This window comes from Anomaloglossus baeobatrachus, chromosome 8 (genome assembly GCF_048569485.1).
Source record: "Anomaloglossus baeobatrachus isolate aAnoBae1 chromosome 8, aAnoBae1.hap1, whole genome shotgun sequence".
Taxonomy (NCBI): Eukaryota; Metazoa; Chordata; class Amphibia; order Anura; family Aromobatidae; genus Anomaloglossus; species Anomaloglossus baeobatrachus.
The window spans coordinates 98479786-98500623 of NC_134360.1; the positions used below are offsets into that span (position 1 = coordinate 98479786).

The window sequence follows — 20838 nt, forward strand, 5'->3', positions numbered from 1 at the left end:
ATCATGGAAAGCATGTAGACGTCCACAGGGCGATGAGACTCCCATGGGGCTAGAGATTCTGTCATTTACATAGGACATATGAAAGTAATAAAATGTTATTTTATTACTTTCATATTACACAATATAACAACACAGGGAAGGGTAGGAAGGGGTTAGCAACTCTCACAGGCTCCTGCTTGTAGGTCAGAACGCTTTTTCTTTTCTCGCCTTCTTCATTGGGGGACACAGACAGTGGGTATTATGGTGTCTCCAGGGAGGCGTGACACTAGATTTGCAAGTGTTAGCTCCTCCCCCACAGCATATACCCCAGCTAGGCAGGAAACTAGCTCAATTTTTTTCTTGTGTCAGCAGGGAGGCTGACATGTCTGGACTGAGCTCCACCAGAGGTGCCTCAGGCCAGCTTATTTAGTTTTTTTTATTTTGTTTTTTTTTTCTTAATCATTCTATTTTTGATTATGGGGCAATACCAGGGTGCCTTGCCACCCCCGTTCCCCCCCGTGTACAGGCAGAGGAAACCTGGCTTGCACAAGCAGTCAGTCTTCCCTCGCGCCCAAGTGGTCGGGTCTGGGTACCCCTCCAGGCTCCCTGGAAGCACCTCACACCAAGGTAGCTCCAGAAGGCTGAGCAGAGCCGAGGACCTGCTTCAGCCTTGAGCCGAAGATGCATCCCTGAGATCCTCGCATCCATCACCGACGCGTCTTCAGATGGAGCCAGGAGCAGGTAGGGAGACGAGTCATCTGTTCCCTGCATCCAAACCGCCGCCTGGAAAGGCGCCGGTGGACCGATGCAGGCCGTGATTCCGGGGAGCATCATTAATTTAGCCCCCGGCTTTGACATGCATTCTAGCAACGCCCCCGCTCACTGCTCTAGAAGCCGCTCCCTCACTCAGGAGCAGCTCCTTTCTGATTGGCCGTCACGCTTAGTCCCAGCCCTGAGCCCAATCAGCCTCCGGGGGCAGTCTCTCTCCTCCATGCTGCCAGGAACACTGGACGCCATTTTCCACGTTTGGAGCAGACTCGGGTGAGATGGCCTCCTTGGCTCTGCACTTCTGCAGCACTATATACCGCTCTGCTCAGCGGTATATCGCTGTCTCTCTAGCGGTGTGTGCCTGCTGGCTAGCGGTGTATATCAGCTACTAGCGGTATATGCTGGCTCTGCCTGCAGGTATATGCCGACTGTTTGACAGTATATGCCATTTTGCTACGGTATATACCGGCTGTGCATAGCAGTCACTTTATAATACTGCTGGTGGCTCCTCACTCGTATAACTCTACCCCTATAGGGCTGTAGGACTCTATTGCTGACATGCGTAACCGCAAGGGTGATAAACCTTCCCAGGCGTCCTCTACGGACCTGTACTATGTTTGTACCACCTGTGGACGCTCGTTTTCTAATGGCCGAAGCTATCCACTATGCCCGGGGCTGCGATGCCTTTTCTACCGTGTCACAACAGACCCCGTTGCCGGACCAGGATGCCGTGCAGTCTCTGGATTCTGCTTCGGCCACCGGCCAGGCAGCACCCCCGTCTGATGACATAATGCCTGCATGGGCTCTTCTAATGTCTAAAAGGATAGATGACCTTGCCGCTCAGATATCCCAGCCGTCCTCAGGCTCCCACAGCCTTCCCCCGGCCCAGCTCCCTCAGAGGAGCCCGCCTGCTTCGTCTGGTCCCTCTTCCCCAGAACGTAAAAAGGCTGTTTCCAAAAGGCGCCATTGCGACCTCTACGTCTCCTCCAACTCGGACGATAGTCAGTCTGACCGAGGTTCTGTGACCTTTTAGTAGTCACGATTCTCAAGACTCTGACTCTGATTCATATGTGCTTTCTGAGTCTAGGCATATAGAAGACACACTAATTTCGGCTGTCAATCACTCTCTGTCGATCTCTGATCAGCCTCCTGACCCGACTTCTCAGTTGGCAATCAAGCGGGCCAAGAAGCCTCCTAAATCCTTTGCTCAGGATCAGTTTTTTTTGGCAAATTATATCTAAACGGTGGGATCACCCTGATAGAAGGTTTAATAAAAAACCCTTCTCTTCATTCGCTTATCCCTTTCCCTCTGAAATGGTTAAGCCCTGGTCAGTACCACCCGTTGTGGATCCGCCAGTATCTAGACTGGCTAAACACACGGTCATGTCTGTTTCAGACAACGCGTCTCTCAAGGACTCGTCCAACCGCGCAGTTGATGCTGCGGTCAAATCTATTTTCCAGGCTTCGGGCTCCTCTCTTCGCCCCCTGTTTGCCTTAACATGGGTCGCGAGAGTTATGGGTGTGTGGAGCAAGAACCTACGCAGGATGCTTCGCTCTTCACGGCTCCCTAGATGCAGCTAGTTTGTCAGCCCTATCGGCGGCCAATGCTGTCTTTGCCAGCAGAGTCCTTTGGCTAAAAATATGGAATGCGGACAGTGCCTCCAAGAAATCCCTGTCCACACTCCCCTTCCATGGCCTGCGTCTGTTTGGAGAATCCCTGGACAAACTCAAATCTGAGACGAGTGGTAAAAGTACCATTCTACCTCAAAAGCTGCCTGTATCCAGGAATTTTTAAAAAATCTCCTTGGCGCAGGCAGTCCTTTCGGCTTGCCCCCCAAAAACCATCAGCCCAAGGATCGTCCCAACGCTCAGATCGAGGATCCGGTCCCTCAAGGGGCTCTTCTTGGCGTTCCTACTCCAAGCAACCTAAACCCAAAGGACCTCGCTCTGTACAGGCCCCCTCAGCATGACGCCAGGTATCCCTCAGATCCGACTCCTGTTGGAGGGCGAGTTCTGCTTTTTTGGGATATCAGGCTAGACCACACTCACGATGCTTGAGTTCGAGAAATCGTCACCTCAGGTTAAAAGATCGATTTCCATTCCCTGTCGGCCAACAGGTTTCTGCGTTCTCGTCTTCCGAAGTCCAAAACTCAAAGCCAGGCCTTATTTCAGGTCATAGCCTCTTTACAGAAAGCAAATGTTATCATTCCAGTGCCCCTGGAACAGTGCGACAAAGGTTTCTATTCAAACCTTTTTGTCGTTCCCAAAAAAGGTGGCTCTGTCCGCCCTATCTCGGACCTCAAACGGCTGAACAAATTCGTACGGATTCGAACTTTCCAAATGGAATCATTGAGAGCAGTGCTAGCCGCCATGGAACCTGGAGAATTCCTAGCTTCCATAGACGTTCAAGATGCTTATTTACACATTCCCATATGTGTCTCTCATCAACGGTTCCTTCGCTTTGCCGTAGGACACAGTCATTTCCAATTCAGGGCCCTCCCTTTTGGGCTGGCCACTGCGCCTCGAGTCTTCACAAAGGTCATGGCGGCCGTCATGTCTATTTTACACCCCAGAGGCATCCTGGTCATTCCCTATTTGGACGACCTTGTCAAAGGGAGCTCTCTTCAAATTTGCTCAGAAAGCATGCAGATTTGCCTAGACACGCTGTCAAGGCTAGTGTGGCTTATCAACTTCAACAAGTCATCCCTCATTCCTCATCAGCGCATCACCTTTTTAGGTATGCTGATAGACACTGCCCAGTCCCGAGTTTTTCTTCCAGAGGACAAGAGGTCTTCCCTGATCCGGGCCGCCCAATCCCTCCGCTCTCGCCGTCACACATCCCTTCGGAATGGAATGAGAGTGTTAGGCAAGATGGTGGCGGTTATAGAAGCAGTGTCCTTTGCCCAATTCCGTCTGCGCCCTCTACAACTGGATCTTCTATCCTCCTGGGACAAAAATCCAGCTTCCCTAGACCGGTCAGTCCGCCTATCTCGGTCTGCGCTCAGCTCCCTCGTCTGGTGGACTCAAGCCTCATCCCTATCTCAAGGGAAGTCCTTCCGCCCGGTCCACTGGCGAGTAGTCACGACGTGTTTCTCCACCACACTGTTCACGAACGCTGGTCTCCTTCCGAGCGCTCCCTGCACATCAATGTTCTGGAGGTCAGAGCCATATTTTTGGCCCTTCAGAATTTTCAACCCTTACTATTGGGCCTCCCTGTTCGGATCCAGTCAGACAATGCCACGGCCGTGGCTTACATCAACCGTCAGGGAGGAACTTGCAGCAGGGCAGCGATGAAAGAAGTATCCAGGATTCTTCTTTGGGCAGAGATGCACATTCCCATTATTTCAGTTGTCCATATTCCGGGGGTACACAACTGAGCCACAGGCAAGGTCTAGCGGCAGGGGAATGGTCCCTCCACGACTAAGTGTTCCATCAGATCACTCTTCGTTGGGGACTCCCAGATGTGGACCTCATGGCTTCTCGGTTGAACGCCAAAATACATCCCTTCATATCCCGGTCGAGAGACCCGCTAGCGCTCGGTTCCGACGCTCTAGTCTTTCTGTGGTCGCAGTTTCGCCTACCCAACATCTTCCCTCCGTTTCCTCTCATTCCGAGAGTAATCAAGAAAATCAAATTGGAGGGAATCCCGGTGATCCTCGTGGCCCCGGACTGGCCCAGGAGAGCCTGGTACCCTGCACTTCTCCAACTGCTCGGCGACACTCCCTGGCGTCTTCCCGACCGCCCTGATCTTCTGTCACAAGGTCCAATATTCCACCAGAATACAGCACAGCTGCATTTGACGGCGTGACGCTTGAATCCTTGATTCTAGCAAAATCAGGTCGGTCTTCTAAGGTAGTTCATACCATGCTTAATGCTCGGAAGCCCTCCTCCGCCAGTATCTACCACAGGACCTGGAAGACCTATCTTTCCTGGTGTGACCGTCATAGTCGGTCGCCCCTTACCTTTTCAATCCGTAATGTTCTTGTCTTTCTGCAAGACGGTCTGTACTCGGGACTAGCTCTCAGTACCCTTAAAGGACAAGTTTCTGCCTTGTCAGTATTTTTCCAGAAGCGGCTGGCTTCTCGCCCTCAGGTCCGTACCTTTCTTCAAGGGGTGGTGCATTTGGTCCCTCCTTATCGCCACCCCTTAGATCCCTGGGATCTGAATCTGGTTCTCGGAGCTCTTCAGCTTCCTCCCTTTGAACCTCTGAGAGAAATCTCTCTTCAACGACTGTCTTGGAAAGTTGCCTTTTTAGTCGCCATTACCTCTATCAGGCGAGTCTCCAAACTGGCGGCCCTTTCCTGTCGCTCACCTTACCTGATTTTCCATCATGATAAGGTGGTCCTTCGGCCTTCCCCCGCTTTTCTCCCGAAGGTCGTATCTTCTTTCCACTTAAACGAGGACATTGTGTTGGCGTCATTCTGCCCGGTCCCGGTCCACTCTTGAAAAAGCCCTTCACACTCTAGATCTCGTCAGGGCTCTACGGATCTCCAGAACTTGAGCCGTTGCGCAAGTCCGATGCCCTCTTCCTCCTCTCACAAGGACACAAAAAGGGCAATCCGGCTTCTAAATACACGATTTCTCGATGGACCAGGACTGCCATCTGTGAGGCTTACAAAACACGAGGTGTTGTTCCTCTTCAATCTGTGCATGCCCACTCTACGCGAGCAGTGGGTGCTTCCTGGGCTATCCGCCATCAGGCTTCGGCGGCCCAACTTTGCAAGGCCGCTACCTGGTCCAGTGTGCACACGTTTACAAAATTCTATACAGTGCATACGCATGCTTCCGCAGATGCTGCTCTTGGAAGACAAGTCCTTCAGGCGGCAGTGGCCCATTTGAGTGGTCCACTGCTCGGTTTTTTGACAGTGTTTTGATAATGTTCACTGCAGTTGCAGTCGTTAGTCAGCTCTTAGTCTGATGTTATACACTGTTAATAGTTCAGTTCCCACCCAGGGACTCCTTTGGGACGTCCCACTGTCTGTGTCCTCCAATGAAAAGGCGAGAAAGGAAATGACATTTTTGTGTACTCACCGTAAAATGTCTTCCTTGGAGCCTTTCATTGGGGGACACAGCTCTCACGCTTGTGGTTTTGGTTGTCCTTCTCCTACTGCTTTTACACCAAACTGAGCTAGTTTCCTGCCTAGCTGGGGTATATGCTGTGGGGGAAGGAGCGAACACTTTTGCAAATCTAGTGTCACACCTCCCTGGAGACACCATAATACCCACTGTCTGTGTCCCCCAATGAAAGGCTCCAAGGAAGACATTTTACGGTGAGTACACAAAAATGTCATTTTTGACCTGACAGGTTCCCTTTTAAAGGTAATATGGCAGTAAGTCAATTGAGGGTATAAAAAATCACCTGCATTTTCTTACTGCATTATATTTTTTGCATGGTTTAATCTCATTGCCTGTGTTGTATTTACTCCGTAAGTCTTATTGTTCATTTTTTTTTAATACCCTTTATTGACTGACTTTTCTGTGTGTGTGTGAGAGGCTTACTGTGCACTGCATATGTAAGCTTTATTCAGACATCCATGTATCACAGTCTAAGTATAGACCGGCTATGTGTCTGCTGATCTGAGATCCACAGCCTCCTAGACCTATATGAAACTTAGTGCGAGTCAGGGACTCACGGTCGGATTATACTACGCATATTTCACAGGTGTCTGAACTCTGCCTTAGTGCTTTTTGAGAGAAAAATGAAAAACAATCTTCAACTAGTGATGGGCGATCCCACCCCGATGTTCGGGAACTTCGCCCGAACATTTTGTGAAGTTTGGGGTAGGAGACAACGCGACCTTGCGTCTGAACCCTAAGCTTGGACTTTAGTTATGGGTGGGTGCCGTAAAAGAATCTAGTTATTAACAAACATTGTCATTATACTTACAGGTCCTGCATACCCACTGGGCCACTGTCTCCCGGCCGCTTCTGCTTCCGGGTCTGATCATTAACTTCCCGGGGTATTCACTGCACTGCTCGTCACTCTGCAGTCTTCGGCCGTGTTCGCGGTGACGTCAGGCTTCACCCGAGTCCATGGCCTAGCCATGGATTCAATTGAACGTTGACTGTCACTGTCAGTGTCAGCCTGCTTCTCGCTCTGTAGAGACGCTTGTCTGTGCAGAGCTATGAGGCAGAGCTGACATTGCTCTCCCTGTGGACTACGTTGGACTAAAGATTTATTTTTTTTTATAATAAAGATTGAGTCTCAATGTTTTTTTTTGTTTTTTTTTTTTTGCTTGTAGTAAAAAAAAAATCTGTTTTGGTTTTTTTTTTTTTTTTTATATACTGTTTAGTAGAAATTCATGGTGGCAATGTCTAATTTGGCGTGACATGAATTTTGGGCTTGGTACCAGCTCAGAATACAAAGCTGGGATTAACCCTTTTAGTACCCAGCGTGCCACCGCCATCAGGGCCGCTGGATGAGCCAGGTAAAGCGCCTGGAAATTGCGATAAGAAACAATACACCATTTCCAGGGGCGCCTGCGAGCTGCGATTTTTAGCATGGGGGCCCAGAACGCTTGGGCCTTACCATGCTGAAAATCCTAGTCCCTAGCTGCCTGGTTTTCCCTGACTGGCAAACAAAATATGCCAGCAGCCCACACATTTTTTTTTTTTTAAAGAATTTTTTTAAATAATTAAAATAATTGGGCTTCCCTGTATTTCGATTGCTAGCCAAGGTAAAGCCAGGCAGATGGGGGTGGCAGCCCATAGCCATCCGCTTTATCTGTGCTGAGAATCAAAAACTGCTGCGCACTACGTCATTTTTGAAAATTTATTTTTACACTGTGTGAGGGACCCAACAACCAATCAGATGCTGTCACGCAGAATGGGTGTCTTTGATTGGCTGTTGGAGTAACCTGGAATCTGCCTATGCATTCTAGATGCTAGAAAGTATGGGCTGGTGTCAGGTTACTCCAGCATCCAATCACAGCTGCCCACTCTGTGACAGCATCTGTGATTGTCATTTTAACAGTAAAATAAAACACAGAGAAAAAAAAGTTTATTAGAAATAAAATAGAAGACATTTAGGACTCCATCTTTATTACCCAAAAAAAACCCTCAAACGTAGTCCAAAGGCAGGTGAGCATCTTCAACTCTGCTACATATGTACGAGGAGACAAACCCAGGTCTGCTCACACAGACTCAGCTGAGAGCTGTCAGAGACTTCACCCGAGTTCACAGCTGAGGCCGGTCAGCTGTGCCATCCCGGGTAACCTCCACTGACTACAGGACTTTCAATGACATCATAGCCATGTGACCAGTCTGGTGTGAATGTTATTACCTCGTGCCTTACAGGACCATTTGTGACGTCTTGCGGTGACATTAGCTTTGCACTCGGGTAATCCCGTCTGACGTCAGCGCTCATTGCCGACAAGCACTCACTTTACGGCAGCATTGCAGGGACGTCAGTCGAGGTTATCCAGGGGTACAGCTGACCGGTCTCATCTGTTCACTCGGTTGAAGTCTCTGACAGCTCTCAGCTGAGTCTGTGAGCAGACCTGGGTTTGTCTCCTCGCACAGATGTAGCAGCGCTGAAGATGCTCGCCCGCTTTTGGACTGTCGGTGGGGGAGGTTTTGGGTAATAAAGATGGAATCCTAAATGTCTTCGGTTTTATTTCTAATAAAATATTTTTTTTCTGTGTTTTATTTTACTGTTAAAATAACAGACAATCACAGACGTCAGAGTAAAGGCCCGTCACACACACAGATAAATGTTTGGCAGATCTGTGGTTGCAGTGAAATCATGGACATATTTTTCCATTTGTACACAGCCACAAACTTGGCACTGATTGTCCACAATTTCACTGCAACCACAGATCTGCCGCAGATTTATCTCTGTGTGTGACAGGGCCTTAAGCGTCTGTGATTGGATGCTGGATTAACCTGAAACCAGCCCATACATTCTAGCATCTAGAATGTATGGGCAGATTCCAGGTTACTCAAACAGCCAATCAGACGCCCATTCTGTGTGACAGCGTCAGAGATTGGCGGTTGGGTCCCTCACAAAAATGATGTAGCGCTCCGCAGTACTTTTGATTTCCAGCATAGATAAAGCGGACGGCTGCGGGTTGCGACCCCCATCTGCCTGGCTTTACCTTGGCTGGCAATAAAAATACCGGAAGCCCATTTAATTTTTTTTTATTAAAAAAGTTAAAAAAAAAAAAAAAAATAATAAATAAATGCGTGGGCTTCCACCATATTTTGATCGCCAGTCAGGTAAAACCATGCAGCTGGGGGCTGGGAATCTTAGCGTGGTAAGGCACAAGTGTTCTGCCCCCCCCATGCTAAAAACGCAGCTGCCCCTGGAAATTGCGCATTATTTCATGGCGCCATCTCCAGGCATCCAGCGGCCCTGATGGCGGTGGCACGCTGGATAATAAAGGGGTTAATACCATCTTTGTATTCTCAGCTGATTCTACATCCGAAATTCATGGTGTCATGCCAAATTAGACATGGCCACCATGAATTTCTAGTAAACAGAAAAAAAAAACAACATAGAAATGTTTGTTTTTTAATTTATCGCTCTGAGTGTGCGGGACTGGTAAGTATAATCATAATGTGTTGTACGTTTTTTATAATATATATATATATATATATATATATATAATATCTCTATATAAAATAAATTAAAACAAAATTACCTTCTCACCCCCTGTGGGTGGTTATTTGTCCTTCCTCATTCTCGGGTCCTCTACCAGAGGCCTGGGAGTTTGAGGGTTCTGCGCAGGATCTTAGTTGTTCCCAGCACTGCGCTTTTCTGGACAGAGAGCTCAGATGTTGCTCCTGGAATCTGTTGCAGCCATTTTTCCAACTTAGGGGTCACTGCTCCAAGTGCTCCTATCACCACTGGAATCACTGTTACCTTCACCTTCCACATCTTCTCCAGTTGCTCTTTAAGGCCCTGGTATTTCTCCAGCTTCTCATATTCCTTCTTTCTGATGTTACTGTCATTAGGCACTGCCACATCTATTATCATATTATCTATCATAAAATATATATATATATATATATATATATATATATATATATATATATATATATATATATATATATATATAATGTATATATATAATGTACATATATATATATATATATATATATATATATAAAATGTATATATATATATATGTATATGTGTGTGTGTGTAGCCCCTGGACCCGAACTGTAACACGAGTTTCCCAGGAAAACTCGTGTTCGGTACAGACCCGATGGTTCGCCCATCATTATCTTCAACCAAATATAGATCTTGTACATACAAATGTCCTCTGTGTTTCTATGTTCTGACACTGCAGAAATCCAATAATCTGAACTGTAGTCCTTTTGACAGTATTGAGCTGCAGCTGCAGGACCTCTGCCCAGTGAACCGGAACGGAGTATACGGTTACATTGAAGCCTTTGTACCATGCACTAAGGATACGCTTGTCAAACGTCTGAAGAAGCTGCACCTTCACATTCAGGTATTTGTTCAAAATACAAATCTGGTTTATGTACTCTTGGGTATTTGTTTAGCTAATTTCAAATTTGTCATTCAATAAAAACAAAGCCTTTTAACCCCTTACGACCGCGGGCAGTAGAATTACGTCCTAGCGGTCATAACGTTACTGCCCGCGGTCTGCCGGCGGCAGCATGCTGCGATCGGCGCACATCTTAGCTGATTTTCACAGCTGAGATGTGTGCCTGCTAGGCACGAGCAGAATCGTTAACTGCTCGTGCCGTTTAACCCCTTAAATGTCACTGTCAATATGTGACAGCGCCATTATAAGCGCGATCGTGGTAAACTTTTATTTACCACCCGATACCGGAAGTCACGTGACGCGATTACGTGACTTCCGGTAGTTGTCATGGTAGCACAGGGTCATGTGATGACTCCTGTACTACACATGAATTGCTTTCACTTTTGCTGTGCCCGCGGCCCAGTGAAAAAGAAAGTGAGCGTATCTGCTGTTTACAGCTATGTAGCTGTGATCAGCAGATAGTGCAGTCCGATCGCTCTGCACTATCGGACTAGGGGGACTAGTAAAATAAAAAAAAGTTATTTTAAAAAATTTAAAAAAAACCTAAAAGTTCAAATCACCCCCCATTCGCCCCATTGAAAATTAAAGGGTTAAAAAAATAAAAAATATACACACATTTGGTATCGCCGCGTTCAAAAACGCCCGATCTATCAAAATATAAAATCAATTAATATGATCAGTATACGGCATAGTGGCAATAAAATTCCAAAACGACGTTTTTTGTCGCCACAACTTTTGCGCAAAATGCAATGAGGCGATCAAAACGTAGCATCTGCGCAAAAATGGTACCGTTAAAAACGTCAGCTCGAGACGCAAAAAATAAGCAATCGATGAGCCATAGATCCCGAAAAATGAGAACGCTACGGGTCACGGAATATGGCGTAAAACGTGCGCCCCTTTTTTTTTTAACCCCTTATATAAATGTAAACCTATACATGTTTGGTGTCTACGAACTCACACTGACGCAAAAAATAAGCAGTCACTGAGCCATAGATCCCAAAAAATGAACGCTACGGGTTTCGGAAAACGTGCGCCACTTTTATTGGACAAGCTTGTGAATTTTTTTTTTTAACCCCTTAGATACAAGTAAACCTATACATGTTTGGTGTATACAAACTCGCACCGACCTCAGGCATCACACCCACACATCAGTTTTACCATATAGTGAACACAGTGAATAAAATATCTCAAAAACAATAGTGGTATCGCACTTTTTTTGCCATTTTTCTGCATTTGGAATTTTTTTGCCGTTTTCCAGTACACTATATGGTTAAACTTATGGTTTAAAAGTACAGCTCGTTCCGCAAAAAATGAGCCCTCACATGACCATATTGACTGAAAAATAAAAAAGTTACGTCTCTCAGAAAAAGAATGGCGAAAAAAAAACAAAGCGAAAAATCGGCCGGTCGTGAAGGGGTTAATGTTGCTGTGTTTCCAGATTAGAATTAGGGTAAGGGTTAACAATTCCTCTAGGCTTTCCTCCTGAATCTGTTTCTACCATTACAAGCATGACTGTAGAGTTCTGAACATTAGATATGTCCTACCGGCATTGACGTAGTTCTTGAAATATATTTTTGTCTATGATCTATACATTTCTTTACTGATATCTGAGAGGAGCCACATAGAACTGTATCAAAAAGGAAAAAAACCTACCAAAGGTGCCAGACCAGATGATGTATGCACAAACTGAATGTAGTAAACCTTCCTCTTAAAGGTGGCCGCAGCCCAGGTGCAAGATGCTGATGTTACAGCCACTCAACCCTCCAAGCTAATGGGAGGGGCGGCTATATAGCAAAAAACTTACACATTAATAACGCTTGCACTGGGAGCCCATCCATATAGATAGGTGTGATGCACAGTGTCTGAATTGTAACCTATAGATAACGCCAGAAACCTAAGGGTACCTTCACACTTTAGCGACGCATCAGCGATCCGACCAGCGATCTGACCTGGTCAGGATCGCTGCTGCATCGCTACATGGTCGCTGGTGAGCTGTCAAACAGGCAGATCTCACCAGCGACCAGTGACCAGCCCCCAGCCAGCAGCGACGTGCAAGCGACGCTGCGCTTGCACGGAGCCAGTGTCTGGAAGCTGCGGACACTGGTAACTAAGGTAAACATCGGGTATGGTTACCCGATGTTTACCTTAGTTACCAGCTCACACCGCTTAACTTAGCGTGTGCAGGGAGCAGGAGCCGGCACTGGCAGCGTGAGAGCTGCGGAGGCTGGTAACGAAGGTAAATATCGGGTAACCACCTTGGTTACCCGATGTTTACCTTGGTTACAGCTTACCGCAGGCTGTCAGACGCCGGCTCCTGCTCCCTGCACATTCAGGATTGTTGCTCTCTCGCTGTCACACACAGCGATGTGTGCTTATCAGCGGGAGAGCAACAATACAAAAACGAACCAGGGCTGTGTGTAACGAGCAGCGATCTCACAGCAGGGGCCAGATCGCTGCTCAGTGTCACACACAGCGAGATCGCTAATGAGGTCACAAAAAACATGACTCAGCAGCGATCTCAGTAGCGATCTCGCTGTGTGTGAAGTACCCTTAAGTCAGGCGGGCTAATCAGCACTATATATGTGCATCTCACACAAATAAGCGAGATGCAGTGTCTGAATAGTGGCCTATAAATGACGCACAACACTAGGGCAGGCTGGTCAGTTAGCACTATAAAAGTGCATCAGACAACAGGCTCACCAATATACCACCTAATATCTATAGGTTCCAGTTCATACACTGTGCATCACACCGATCTATATAACGGGCTCCCAGTGCAAGCCTTATCAGTGTGCAAATTGTTTGCTATACAGCCGCCCCTCCCCTTAGCTTGGAGTGGCTGTGACGACAGCATCTTGCACCAGGGCTGTGGCTGCCTTCAAGAGGAAGGTTTGTTCAAACATTCAGTTTGTGCATACATCATCTGGTCTGGCACCTTTGGTAGGATTTTTTTCATTTTTGATATCTGAGAGGAGCTCAATAAAAACCTAGTGAGTTTCTTACAGCCTGCGGAGTCATTTTATAGAGCGTTATTTTTATCGTTTTTGAACTAAAGCCAAGAAAGGTTTGTGTTTTCATTCTCACATTTTATGACATGCAGCTTCCTTATAAAATATCTTGGGGCTTCTGTTCTAATAAACCTCACAGCAAGGACTTTATACAGCAGCAGAAACAATCCTATTGGAGCCATATTTTGGGGTTTGTGCAGGAACAATCCTGTTGGAGCCATATTTTGGGGTTTGTGCAGGGACAATCCTATTGGACCCATTGGTACAGGAACAATCCTATTGGAACCATATTTTGGGATTGGTGCACGAACAGTCCTATTGGAGGAATATTTTGGGTTTGTGCAGCACTCTCTTCAATGCTTTGTCTCCATAGTTTCAATGATTGGAACTTTTACTTGTCATTACGGCAGATCAGCAGTCTTGGGGTGATGGGTAGACTTGAATCCAAACAGAAGATTTAGATTTTTGGATGTACCGTATTTTTCGCTTTATAAGACGCACTTTTGTTCCCCCAAATTTTGGGGGAAAGTAGGGGGTGCGTCTTATAAACCGAATATACAGATTATATACTGCAGGGTCCAGGGGAGGTGGAGGCCGCTCTGGAGCGGTGCTGGGGGGGGTTGGTAAAGGCTTGTGAAGCTGCGGGCGGCAGCCTTTGATCTCCTGCACCCGCTCATATAATATGCACAGCCACTGTCCACCACCATGGTGCTGAAACTGCACCGCGGCGATGGGCTGGGGGAGCTGCGCATATTATCTGCCTGTGCTTACCTTTGATCGCACATGCCCCCTCCCCCTGTGTTAGCTATGGCCCCCATGCTGCTGCCCATAGTAAAATAATAAACTCTTACTCACCTCCTCCAACGTGTCTGCCCGGTCTCCCTCCTGCTGCTGTGATCTTGCACGCAGAGATCTCTCTCTGCTGTCCCGATCACATGACTGGCACTAGAACCAGGAAGTAGGAAGTGCAGGAGACACTGGAGGAGCTCAACCCCGATGAGGGTGACACCAGACGGGATACTGCTGCAGAAGGTAAGGAGTTTATTTTACTAAAAGCAGCAACATGGGGGCGATATCTAACAGTGGGCCTGTGGGCCTGCAAACAGTGGGCCTGTGGGCCTGCAAACAGTGGGCCTGTGGGCCTGCAAACAGTGGGCCTGTGGGCCTGCAAACAGTGGGCCTGTGGGCCTGCAAACAGTGGGCCTGTGGGCCTGCAAACAGTGGGCCTGTGGGCCTGCAAACAGTGGGCCTGCAAACAGTGGGCCTGCAAACAGTGGGCCTGCAAACAGTGGGCCTGCAAACAGTGGGCCTGCAAACAGTGGGCCTGCAAACAGTGGGCCTGCAAACAGTGGGCCTGCAAACAGTGGGCCTGCAAACAGTGGGCCTGCAAACAGTGGGCCTGCAAACAGTGGGCCTGCAAACAGTGGGCCTGCAAACAGTGGGCCTGCAAACAGTGGGCCTGCAAACAGTGGGCCTGCAAACAGTGGGCCTGCAAACAGTGGGCCTGCAAACAGTGGGCCTGCAAACAGTGGGCCTGCAAACAGTGGGCCTGCAAACAGTGGGCCTGCAAACAGTGGGCCTGCAAACAGTGGGCCTGCAAACAGTGGGCCTGCAAACAGTGGGCCTGCAAACAGTGGGCCTGCAAACAGTGGGCCTGCAAACAGTGGGCCTGCAAACAGTGGGCCTGCAAACAGTGGGCCTGCAAACAGTGGGCCTGCAAACAGTGGGCCTGCAAACAGTGGGCCTGCAAACAGTGGGCCTGCAAACAGTGGGCCTGCAAACAGTGGGCCTGCAAACAGTGGGCCTGCAAACAGTGGGCCTGCAAACAGTGGGCCTGCAAACAGTGGGCCTGCAAACAGTGGGCCTGCAAACAGTGGGCCTGCAAACAGTGGGCCTGCAAACAGTGGGCCTGCAAACAGTGGGCCTGCAAACAGTGGGCCTGCAAACAGTGGGCCTGCAAACAGTGGGCCTGCAAACAGTGGGCCTGCAAACAGTGGGCCTGCAAACAGTGGGCCTGCAAACAGTGGGCCTGCAAACAGTGGGCCTGCGGGCCTGCAAACAGTGGGCCTGCGGGCCTGCAAACAGTGGGCCTGCGGGCCTGCAAACAGTGGGCCTGCGGGCCTGCAAACAGTGGGCCTGCGGGCCTGCAAACAGTGGGCCTGCGGGCCTGCAAACAGTGGGCCTGCGGGCCTGCAAACAGTGGGCCTGCGGGCCTGCAAACAGTGGGCCTGCGGGCCTGCAAACAGTGGGCCTGCGGGCCTGCAAACAGTGGGCCTGCGGGCCTGCAAACAGTGGGCCTGCGGGCCTGCAAACAGTGGGCCTGCGGGCCTGCAAACAGTGGGCCTGCGGGCCTGCAAACAGTGGGCCTGCGGGCCTGCAAACAGTGGGCCTGCGGGCCTGCAAACAGTGGGCCTGCGGGCCTGCAAACAGTGGGCCTGCGGGCCTGCAAACAGTGGGCCTGCGGGCCTGCAAACAGTGGGCCTGCGGGCCTGCAAACAGTGGGCCTGCGGGCCTGCAAACAGTGGGCCTGCGGGCCTGCAAACAGTGGGCCTGCGGGCCTGCAAACAGTGGGCCTGCGGGCCTGCAAACAGTGGGCCTGCGGGCCTGCAAACAGTGGGCCTGCGGGCCTGCAAACAGTGGGCCTGCGGGCCTGCAAACAGTGGGCCTGCGGGCCTGCAAACAGTGGGCCTGCGGGCCTGCAAACAGTGGGCCTGCGGGCCTGCAAACAGTGGGCCTGCGGGCCTGCAAACAGTGGGCCTGCGGGCCTGCAAACAGTGGGCCTGCGGGCCTGCAAACAGTGGGCCTGCGGGCCTGCAAACAGTGGGCCTGCGGGCCTGCAAACAGTGGGCCTGCGGGCCTGCAAACAGTGGGCCTGCGGGCCTGCAAACAGTGGGCCTGCGGGCCTGCAAACAGTGGGCCTGCGGGCCTGCAAACAGTGGGCCTGCGGGCCTGCAAACAGTGGGCCTGCGGGCCTGCAAACAGTGGGCCTGCGGGCCTGCAAACAGTGGGCCTGCGGGCCTGCAAACAGTGGGCCTGCGGGCCTGCAAACAGTGGGCCTGCGGGCCTGCAAACAGTGGGCCTGCGGGCCTGCAAACAGTGGGCCTGCGGGCCTGCAAACAGTGGGCCTGCGGGCCTGCAAACAGTGGGCCTGCGGGCCTGCAAACAGTGGGCCTGCGGGCCTGCAAACAGTGGGCCTGCGGGCCTGCAAACAGTGGGCCTGCGGGCCTGCAAACAGTGGGCCTGGCCACAGTGGGCCTGCAAACAGTGGGCCTGGCCACAGTGGGCCTGCAAACAGTGGGCCTGGCCACAGTGGGCCTGCAAACAGTGGGCCTGGCCACAGTGGGCCTGGCCACAGTGGGCCTGGCCACAGTGGGCCTGGCCACAGTGGGCCTGGCCACAGTGGGCCTGGCCACAGTGGGCCTTACTGGGGGACGTGTTCAATATAAGGTGGCCATATCCAGATTAAGGTGGCTAATTTTAGGATGAGGGGGCTATGAGGGACATATACCCTATATTATTTGTTAGACGGACACTGGCATTATAAGACGGACCCCATTTATTAAAAAATTCCCTATTCCTTCACCAAATTTGGGGGTGCATCTTATAATCAGGTGCGTCTTATAAAGCGAAAAATACGGTATATTACTTTTTTAATTCAAGATAAATAACTTTTTATTTTTCTTTCTATATAACAGTATAAGAACTAATTGTTACAGAATTAGTTGAATCTTTTTCTTTTCAGTGGCCCCATATTGTGGTACAGAAACTAAGCCCTTACTGCCCTGTGACTGGGCAGAGAGAGGTTAGTATCATGTATAACATGGACCCAAGCTATTATAGTTCAATGGAAATGGCCAGTAAAATCTGACTTGGTCACCTTTCTGCCCTGTTGTTTTCTTTTTCGCTATAAAACCCCTTGATGGCATTGGTATTACTTTTTGGTGATAAAATGTCCTTTGTTCTATGAAAAATGCTGAGTTTGCATGATTACAAAGCTAAAATTTGCTTCTGGGAACACAGGACTAATGTATTATGGCGAATTGAGCTTACTATAGGTTTGAATGACCACATTAATTTTACCTTTCAATTTGTTGTAATTGCAGAAAAAAAGATGCAATTCTGCATTTTTCTTTTTTTTTTTTTTTTTGTTTTTATAATATCAAGAGACAGCAGCATTTAAAACTGTGGTGGTCAGAGCTTGTCTCCATGTGATAGATTATGTAAGAAAGTAACTACAGAGTACTTGTCACCAATCTGGGGCTGCCCTTTTTATTTAAGAATAGAGTGGACAGCCTCAGACTGGTGATTTGGTCACATGGGTCTCTAATATTCCTTAAAGGACTTTGTAGTAAACATTGGGTTTGAACGTCTGGGATCCTGGTGTGTATCGTGGGATCCTACAATCCCCCATGACCGCTGAAAGAGCGAGCTCTCATTTAACTAAGCGGTTACCAAGCATCGTTAACTTAATTAGACTGGTAACTATTCTGTAACCACAAAGTAAAGTATGCAGCAGCACTGGGTTACCGTAACAAGTGAGATCTTGCTCTCACAGCGAGGAGGGCCATGAATGCTGGTTTGCATCCCGCTCTGCATGCTAAGATCCCAAAACCCAGAAGTTGTGACCCATCTTTTTCTGGAAAGATGGGCCTTTAGGTGGGCAGTCAGGAACAATTGTACCACTTTTGCTTATAGGTGATATTTAGAAAAATCGCCAGTCTGCGGCTTCCCTCTTCTGCTTTTGGCCCAGGACCACACAGCGCCACTCTGTGTAATTGCAGTTTTTGGTAATGCCGCTGACCTCCTTGTGACTTCAATTGGAGCTGTGAAGCAGTGTCTATTAATCGCCCCTACACAGTAAATGGAGCTGTGTTGTCCTGGTTTCATTCATTATTTGCATCCAGCCATTGCTACTGCTATAAAAAACTGATCGTTGGGGGGTGCTGGATGTCTTACCACAACCAATGTGATTTTGATTACCCATCCTAAGAATAAGTCATAAATATCTTAAACCTAGAAAATACTTGTAATTTTTGTTAATCTACATGATCTACGACTGTAAACTATTCTACATTGGCTAATTCAGTATTTTAAAGATGTTTTTTTCCCCCTCTTCTTTGCCAGGATGATCGACTGAAAGAACCATTACAAAAATTAAAAACTGCTATCAGCCTTGTGATGCCTGGCCAGCTGACCAGATACCAGGAAGAGTGTCAAGCACATAATCAAGCTAGAAATGCCAAGTACGTATACGAGGAGCTGCTAAGTCTTTGGCTTTGTGATCTTTTTTTTCTATGGTAACAAATGTTCTATCACATGGAAGCCTTATGTGTCTAATATGTTTTAAAAATTTTGTTTGTTTGCTTATGGCAACAGTGTTCTACACATTAGAAACACAATTCTCACTAAGAGAGCCATCTAAATAGCGCAAATAAGGCTGAGTCAGTGCCAGCACTACTCATAACAGACATCGACAAAGGAGAACAGGAGTATTTGTGCAAAAATTAGAATTCTTTATTGAAAATCACACAGACAAAATATCAAGGGATAAGATTCTACCATAAAGGAAAAGAGGTGGGGGGCATAGTAATTTATGGGTAATGATTTAATATATCTTACCCTCCTATGATCTACAGAAAAATAGGACAGATGAAAATTATCATGTCAAAATATAGGTAAATATTAAAGGAGGGAGAAGAATATAGAGTAATAAGTCAGATAAACCCATAAAAAAATGTAAAGTGCAAGGGGCTGGACTGAGACCCTGAATCACCATGACCTCCCCGACAATGGTTAAGGGGAGGTCATGACGATCACAGAAAAAAAGGACCTCAACAAAATGTAAATTTGCCTAAAAAGTTATGGAGTAGATATATACCAGAGTTAATCTTCTAATATTAGGTAGTCAGAAAATAAACTTAAAAAAGGCAACCATTAAAGTAAAGGGCCATGCTTCTTGCCTAAAGTGCAAGTGCAATGAAGGGTAGCAAAGGTCCAGTCCCACATCAATATGGAGCCCCCATATAGAACCACAGGATCACCACCAATGCACGTTTCGCAGAGGTATTGCTTTTTCAAGGAGGGGAACCTAAGGGATGAATGCACTCTGATGGTTTTAAATAGCCCCTCCATTAGAGCATAATGGTTAGCAGGTGTGGTGTACCGGCCACCAGGCCGGAAGTCTGATTAGGCGTGCAAGCTACTTGCCCAATCCCCTGGTAACAATACTGTATTAGATAGTGAGGACGCATCTCCTCAGCAACCGCCGAAGCGGAAGTTATAGTCAGTCCCGGAAGTGCCGCCCCCCTGGCTACATTACCCGTATTGGATAAAGAGGATGTGTCTCCTTAGTAACCAGTGAAGCGGAAGTTGTCATAAATCCTGGAAGTACCGCCCCGCTCCTCGGCCGGAGAGCCCACGTAGTATCAGGGACGCGTCACTCCGGTAACCACGCTGCACCTCTCACAGCCAAGTCTGGCAGGGGACATGCGCAGTAGGGGACCCAAGCGCACATCCAGTACCCAAAACGACCAGTACCGCCAGCGCGCTCACACGTTCCTGGGGACACGTCACCCAGGAAACAGTACAAGTGCACAGCAGCACGGTCATCAGCAGGGAGAAACAAGTGGGAAGTAAGGACAACCAATGAACAGAGGAAATATATAAGTATCGTACTACTAAAATCCCCAGTTCAGAACATGATATAGGAGATACAAAAAATACATGTATACGGAGACTGGGTCCAATGGGAACCACATAGTAACAAGTGTTCTACGCAGGAGGGAAAACAAAATGACGGAGTCTAATGCGATATTCACAGCAACTGAGAGCAGAGGAGTGATAAAATTCTTGTTTCTCCAAGGAAAATCCGTGAAGGATATTCATTGTGATATGTCGCAGACATAGGGGGTTCAATGCCCCACATATTCCACAGTTAAGAATTGCGTTGCCAAATTTAACACTGGCCAATTCAGCACCAATGATGAGGAACGTCCTGGACGACCGAGTGTGTTGGTTGTTCCGGAGATCGTCGATGCTGTGCACAACCTCCTACTGGATAAGCGCCGAATTTCAGCTAAAGCAATAGCAGACATCATGGGGATTTCCCGTGAATGTGTTTGTGTCATTATCCATGAACATTTAGACATGAGAAAGCTATCTGCAAAGTGGGTGCCCAAATGTTTGACAACAGAACGAGAAGCATGCGAGTGAAACTTTCTCTGTCCATTTGTCAGCATTACCGGACTGATAAGAACTTCCTGGATCGACTGGTCACTATGAATGAGACCTGGATTTATATGTATGACCCTGAAAACTTTGAGTAGTCAAGAGTGGAGGCACAGTGGTTCTCCTTGTCCAAAGACGTTCAGGGTGCAAAAATCAGCCAATGGCATCTATGTTCTGGGATAAGGCGGGCGTGCTGCTAGTAGACTACCTTCAAAAGTGTTCCATTTACTCGTAACATTACATTATTACATTGAACTTTTGGAACAATTGAATGCAGCTCTGAAGGCCAAAAGGTGCGTCAAGCTGTCCAAAGGAATCTTGTTCCTGCAAAACAACGCCTC

The 20838-nt window shown here is 48.2% G+C and overlaps 1 protein-coding gene across 2 annotated transcripts in view; it reads left to right on the plus strand.

Annotated features, from left to right (window-relative positions):
• The window catches only part of UBN2 (ubinuclein 2), a 228306-nt gene that overhangs the window by 132105 nt on the left and 75363 nt on the right, over positions 1-20838 (plus strand). For both annotated transcript variants that reach the window (XM_075321912.1, XM_075321913.1), the window contains 2 exons: positions 10076-10205; positions 18395-18513. In XM_075321912.1, coding sequence (XP_075178027.1) covers positions 10076-10205; positions 18395-18513 — 249 coding nt within the window. The remainder of the gene's footprint in view (positions 1-10075; positions 10206-18394; positions 18514-20838) is intronic.